Source organism: Ruditapes philippinarum, unplaced genomic scaffold (genome assembly GCF_026571515.1).
Source record: "Ruditapes philippinarum isolate M1 unplaced genomic scaffold, ASM2657151v2 ctg560_1_1_1_1, whole genome shotgun sequence".
Taxonomy (NCBI): Eukaryota; Metazoa; Mollusca; class Bivalvia; order Venerida; family Veneridae; genus Ruditapes; species Ruditapes philippinarum.
In genome coordinates, this window is record NW_026863686.1 from 64,620 (window position 1) to 72,439 (window position 7,820).

At 28.3% G+C, this 7,820-nt stretch overlaps 1 protein-coding gene across 2 annotated transcripts in view; it reads right to left on the reverse strand.

Annotated features, from left to right (window-relative positions):
• The window catches only part of LOC132722983 (neurotrimin-like), a 49,728-nt gene extending 43,087 nt beyond the window's left edge, over positions 1-6,641 (reverse strand). Inside the window, exon 1 of one of the 2 annotated variants that reach the window (XM_060707627.1) lies at positions 5,922-6,641. In XM_060707627.1, the coding sequence (XP_060563610.1) occupies positions 5,922-5,955 (34 nt within the window). In that variant the 5' untranslated portion in view covers positions 5,956-6,641. The remainder of the gene's footprint in view (positions 1-5,921) is intronic. The other variant, XM_060707626.1, reaches the window with a different exon arrangement.
• Between the last annotated feature and the right edge of the window lie 1,179 nt (positions 6,642-7,820).

Below are 7,820 nucleotides of genomic sequence, written 5' to 3' on the forward strand. Positions count from 1 at the left end.
TTCTATTCCATTGAAAACATAATAAACCACATGTCTGTAACGATCAGTTATGGTTATGTCCTCGGGAACATCACTATAGAAATTGCCACGGGGGCACTAATGTTCTCTGTATAGATATAATTGTCTTTAAGTATAATTGCTTAAATACAATAACATACATTATGTAACGATTTAATAACTTTGCTAAAAACAATTCCTTTATCAAACGTGTCTTGTAAACAAAGGTCGCCGTATCCTTCAATGTTAGAAGATTCTGTCTTATTTCCGAACGTGTCAGAAATCATTCGCTCATAACATTTATGCTGATTGCAAGGAGCCTTGATGAAAACACTGTATGACTACTAATCTTTGTTCACCTTTAACTTGCTTAAATAATTAAAGTATGGAGATTTATAGAGTCTTGTTTCGTAAAAGCAATAATCTTTTCTCAAGTCTTTTTATGCATTAAATACATTAAAGTGACGTTATGTTCATCCATAGGTAAATGGTCGGTGAACTGGTAAAAATCAAAATACATTTTGTCTTAATTGGTTCAATTATACATTTTGATACGAAAGAAAAATCAATAATTCACATGGCCAACGGAAATGTCTATAAATATCCTTTAGAATGTATTGGAAATATGCAATTCTAAAAAGAATGGGGCAGTCTTTTAATCATTTAGAACGTTTATATATTGTATCATTTTATTATTAATAAACATTTTTCTTTGTCAGTTGTTGGTCAATCATCATTCTAAAAGTCAATCTTTTGAAATATACTATTTTTTCAACTCAACTTGACAGTGAAAAATTGAGCACAATGTCACTTTTAGATAATGTTTGTATAACGTTTGGTCCAACTCTTTTGCATTGTATTATGCTTAAGCTAATGATGTTAGATGGTGTAAAGTTAGCATGTGCAAACTATTCAATAACATATTATTTAACTAAATTTAAAACATTGAACAACTTTTTGCTATAAGGCTATTTTTAGAATAGTATGACATATAAATTTTTCAATCACTAATTCGACTTTGTTTATACTCGTGTATCATGCATAAAACGCAGATTCATGAGAACCTAGTTCGTTCTCCACATAACGATCAATCAAAGTCACAAAAGAAGAATGATAATCATTCATAAAGAAAACATGGTTTTGTGTGTATAAGAGTTGAAAATTGCAATTCATGTTTTTACTCTCATAGTGTTTAGTAATGGAAGACTTTCGTCTATCATCTGACACTGAATAGGTTCGTGGGGTGTATTATAAATGACTGCTACATTCTGAAATTAGATTGTAAGATTCTGTATTTAGTCTCAATATAATTTTACTATTTGGGTTGAATCAGGTGGCTTATAATATGTTTGTTTATATTAATGTGAGTTTATACTATAGGAGTGACATTTTGACTCAGTATTAATTGCACTTGAAAATGATTGGGTAAACCTTTTTCTTAACGTTTGGTGTTTGGTGACCCGTTGATTATTTCAAATATGATACTAACTTGAGATGGCACTTATGATATTCGTTAAAACAAGCATGCTCCAGATATCTAACATAATTCATAAGCGTTTCTGTTCTTGGAAACTCACTACTTGTAAAAATAATTATACAATATAGTAAATATTCAAAACGTAGTAGCAAAATTCCACGTTCCGCTACCAAAATATTAATACGACATCGTGCAATGTATGTATGTATGGAAGAAATAAAATATCACAATCCAATATATCAAATTTTAGTCTCTTCAGTCGCCTGGTATATTTAGAACAGCATAGCGTGCGAGACAATTTAATACCATTGATATAAGTTCATGTCATTTTCGTTATTATTAATGCCATGATTATGACTATAGAACTGTGATTCTACCGTATATATTAATTTATAAAATAAAGAAATATGGATTATGCCCTGACTTTTATCATAATAAAGAATGATTAAACAGTCTGAAGATGGCTGATATACTGTACATCATAGCTAAGTTTTAATAATTTCCTGCTATAATGTTTGGGTTCTTGTAACAAAGTTCGTTTAAATCATTTATATTCAGACTAATTTATTTACTGGAAAGATTGACCCTAATTCACCTTTTATCTATTGCTTCAAAGTTTTTTTTAATGGCTGGAAACAAACTTAATAAGTTTACTGTCAAATATCGTAATCTAAAATAAACCCAGAACAAAATTTAATGTGTAACTATAAAGGGGTTTCCTTCAGAACACTGAACAAATTGATATTTGGTAACCAATAAAATTATCACATTAATATTCGAACTATGTATCTTGTTTTATTATTAACACCCGTACGTGTATATTAATTTTCCCCGCACATGTCGCTATCTTTATAGAATAACAACTATATATAACTGGAGAGAGAAATAAACTCAATCTAATTTTCTATAATTTAGGGAACAACTGTTCACACATGAACACTTACTAGTGTCATTATGATATCATTATACAGTTCCCTCATGATTTCATCACTTTATGATTATACTGACATTTGGCATCCGTACATTATTTATTCACGCTGACATTTGCAGCGATGCGATAAACATGGAATTACAACATGGACATGGGTTTCTCATCCTACAAAACTATGCTTTTAAGGCCTCGAAAAAAAAAGAAATCGCCCTTAGACTTTGGCAGTTAATAGTACAGTAGTAGTCAATTTAAAAATCCTAATACAATTGTTCTTTTCAAACTTTTAAAACTAATTTTTAAGACCTTTAATAAAGTTATATTTATACAATGATATTTGTTTATGATCGTACATGATACGTCTGTCCTTCATACAAGTTTGTTTTTACAGTAATAGTCAATTTTTGCTTGTTTTCACAGCTGTATGCTAGTAACTTGAAATATAATGTTTTAAGTTTACAAAATATATAGTTATATAATATAATACATGTATTCAGACAAAACTACATCAATGTTATAATACGTTTCTTTCTAAGCAAAAATTTTTAATTTGTAAAGTTAGAATAATAGGCGTACAAGACAATGACAAGACTGGATCTGTTAACATATTCAAAAAGAAGTTATTTAAATACCGTAATCCTTATACAATGTATATACCTTTCCACGATAATAAAGTAAAATAATAATTGTAAAATGTTTATTCAATGAATGATACTGTAACAGTAATGTGTATTGACCCCCAAAATCCCAGATGATATTTTAAGCAAACTCTGAAATTACTAAGTTGACGTTCTTACATACGGAATAGAAATATGGAAAACTGATTTTTATCTGCAATATTTTGAAGATAGGTCAATAATGCTTGGCCATGAAGGAACCATAAACTCTTTGAGTAGATATTTGTGCATTATCTGAGAGATGTTTTAACAATTATGGAAATCCATTAGGCCGATAGATACGAAGGAGATCTTTTCATTCATTTGTTTTGTCTACTTTGCAATTTATTTATTAAGAAATGTCTCTATGCTTTCTATTTCGTTTCAATAAAATAGCCTCATAAATTCACGGCGGCACGAGGATTTATGAGATTTACTCGTGCATTAGTTCGACCAGACTAAGTCTCTTAAAAACGTGCATGTACCACATGAGTGACATTTAATGTAAAGATTTTAGGTACAGTCAAACGTGTGAATCCTGATTCATATACAAACCTGTTCCTTTTAACTGTATTTTTTATTTATTTTTTATTATTATCTTTATTTTTTTAAATATATGTGTTTTTGTTTTTTTTAAGTATTAATTTTACCCTTCATTGTCAATAATTCTTTAATCATTATTCTAATATTCATGTAACTTTTTGATACACGTATACCATTCGAATAAATACAGAATACTGTCTTAAATACAGTGTATATTTTCTAAAAAATGATAATAATGAATTATAATACTGCAGATACAATTATGTTACACTATACATTGTAATTAATGTAATGCATCTGTAAAATGAAACATATGGGCAGTGTCTTTGATACTTTATATCTCTACAGTAATTTAGAAATAATTGTGATTAAACCTTACGCCATTTATACCATTTACGTCCTATAGAATAAATTTATATGTAAATAATTGCGCATCAGTCCTTTGCTGTATGCATATAAGTTTACAATCATGTCAAAAATTTAGTGTTAATTTGTAAATTTCCGCGATGTAAATTGTTAGCGCACGCGTGTCCGGTTTGATGCCTGGCCAGTTATATTGACTAGTAAATAATGGGAAATTGTCGGACAACACTTTATAATTGCATATATTGAAAAACACTTTTAAATTGGCTTAAAGCTTTTAAACATAGATTTGATGATATAAATGTTTCGAGTTTAAACAACTTCGAAAATTAAAAAGTAAATATCATGAAAGAAGGACAGCTTATTTTTAATGTTATTTCATCCGATAGTAATAAAGGCTTTAACAAATATTTGGGCAACATGAATAGCGACATTTGTATAGTTATATCAAAGGACTTAAACATCATTGTTTTTTCCTTTTATCCAACATTTTCACATTACACCGAGTACTGAGCCATAAATAGGGTACACATTTAAAAATGATTATTTCGTATAACAGCAATGGTCAGTTTATTCAAGATTAATCATTTTTAACAATAAAGAACTAATTTTTCTAATACAGTCGAGATACTGGATGGAATAAAACAACTTTGTAATAATAATTTATAACAATATATTCATTAAAGACTTAGTAACGATAAGAATAATAAACAATATCATTTATAATACCAAGTACAATTAAAAATATATATGATTAATCATGGTGTAACGTACATGTATTATCTCAGTTAACATATAATATGAAACAAAGTTTTTTACTCTTGTTGATAATTTTAACATGATACCTGCGTACATTTAACATGTTCTCTTGAAATGAAATCATATCTACATTCGGATTCTTCAGATTATTATCGTATCCAGATTAAAAGATAGGTAAATTTTAACGATAGTAAAAAGATTCCTGGTGGAATTTGATAACGGTTTAGCAAGATAAGAGGCACCAAGTATATCTGACTGTTTAATTTCAGTTTTATTACTGGTATCTTCATTTTGGCGTATCATCATAAACTGAAGATTTTGTTGATAGAATCAAAAATATGTTCACTAAAATAAATTATAAACTTTATTAGTTTTGAAATAGATGAAACGGTAATATAATTTTAGAGCGTTGAAAATATCAAAACATTTTTAATTTATGGAAATTTTTCTGCATGTTTTTATATTTTAATTTCACATTAATAAATGGTTAAAAACAGATTGGTATCGTTACAAAAATATTAATTCGTGTTCACGTTTAACTAGATATGTATTAACCTATTTTGTTAAAATTCCCATTTTTCTTTAGGTGTTTATCGATGAAATGAATACATCAATAACTAAAATAAGAATAAAACGCAAGAAATAAATTTTCATTTACTCTTTTTTTCCTTATTTTTTCCTTTTTTTTAATTCTTTTTTTTCATTTTGCTCCACTTCATAAATTCCCCGTTATAAATAATAATGTTTAAATGACAAATTGCAGCAAAAACTTATTAAATAAAAACTTGCTCACTGAATCATGGTTTGCTAACATTCACGACACCTTTGTAACTCTGAAAATATTCTTTAAAAATGTGATACCTAAACTTGACCATCTGACCGTATAAATAAATATAGTTGACGAATGAAAATAACATGTGTCTTTGTGTACACTACCTTAATATAGATATATAATAATGGATTATTTAATTTTTTAAAAATTAAGTAAACAATAACCTGTTGCGATTAAATTTGAAATAAAAATAACATAACGATAAAATTTACGTTATATTTATAATACTGTATATTGAAAACCGTTATGAAAAAAGAAATACATTAATTGCTGAGGAAAATAGGACACATTTTATTGTGACTATTTAAAACATTGTATGGGTCACAAGAATTAGCAATAAATAATCGGAATGTTGTTGCCACTTACCTTGAACAAATAACATTGCGAGACTTGTCTTCATTTTTCGACAACGTTTTTCGCCTTGAAGTTTTACTGTCGTGGGAATTATAAAACAGCTGCCGTAAAAACTTCTCTGAAGACCTAAACAAGACGATAATTGCGTTTCAATAAATTTTATAGCCCTTACTTTCGAGCGTTCCTGTCACTAATTAGGTTGAATTTCCCTCATATTATAACTAATTACCAAGCTACACTAAAATGTATTAAGTGCCCAAGTTTCCTCTGCCTCTAGTTTCCTGCTTGGAATAAATTTGTTATATTCCGGTTCACTTTTACACTATACTAAATGTGCACTGAACAGAATACAAATTAAACGACAAACCGTGTGGTCTGAATGACAAAACTACGAAAGATAAAATCCAATTTGTTTGTATATACACATATATATAAAATATGAAGAAGAAGAACAAAAAACAAAATTTAACTCTCGTAATATTCACACAACATTATCCAAACATATGACAAAAGGTTAAACACTTTCCATCACCTCATTAACAATGGAATAAAAGAAAGGCGTATATTGCGCTCTGGGCGTACAGGCCTGATAATTTAAGAATGGTTCGTACAAACCACTGCTCCTGTAATAACTAGCTATCGGAGAACTCTCAGTAACTCGCTATTTGATAACCCCACTGGCGAGTCATCACTCGTGGATCGTTATGTTATTCGTCTTTCTTTGATTTTTGTCCAGTCTCATCCTTCATTCTGACTAACCCGGTCTCTTATTGTGAGTTTATCTTCATGTCACTTTTAACATTATTATCTTTTTTCGGACACTTTGCTCGTTGTTCAACCGTCGCGGTGATTTACAGTTTCCGATGATATATTTTAAATATTTTTAGTTGTATTAGACCACATCGTTGTTTTGTTTTAATTGATTTTCAGTTCAGAATATTACAAATATATTATAAAGGTTTTTATATAATTATGCAAATTGAAATGATATAATAGTTGTTCTTCATATATTATGTAATATAATCACATTTGGAAGACTGGTTTCAATTCGCGGTCAAATCTGATATATTTGTTTATACACGAAAGGGTTTTTAAATTTGCTTTCTGACTAGAAAGTTTAGTTTCTTCGACATAATCATTACTGTTATTGTTGTTGTCATTGTTGGCGTCATCACTTTTGTTATACATTATTCATCTAATACATTTATATATGTATATATCCAGAGATAAGTATAACGGCTATAAATTTGTAAGTTTTAGATCATACATTGGTCCTTCAAGTTTCAAGTTTTACTTACATATTCTCTTTTTGCATACATACAAATACAAGAGATAATACATGTCAATTACATTACATACAATAAGCCACGTGCATAGCATAATTGTATCACATTTGAAGCATTGGATTCGATTCGTTCAAATGTATATTCTAAAAGTAGCATTTGTATTTAATTTATTTGTATGATTTCAATGGTTTGTGTTTTATTACTACATGTATTGGAATATTTTTTTGTTTATCGAAGTGTCGAGAAAAAAGACATTTCAAATTCATATAGCTTAGATTAGTATATGTTCTACATAGATAAGTATATTTAAGAAACTTTTATTCATGTTTTATAATATACATTTATCTTACCTTTATGGATACTCTATAATAGATGCTGACACTGTCTCTCTCGACATTGCAAGTATTATTTATCATAAATTATTTGTTACTATTATATAATTATTTGAATCTAGAATCTCTAAAATAAATTAAATAGTTAATGAATGATAACTATCAAATCATAAAAGAAAAGCAATACTTGCAGTCACGTCATCTTGCTATGTAATGAGAAATTTACTTATGCATACATGTAATTGCATGTACATATATCATGAAAGCTTTGGAGTTAATTTGTAAATAAAAGA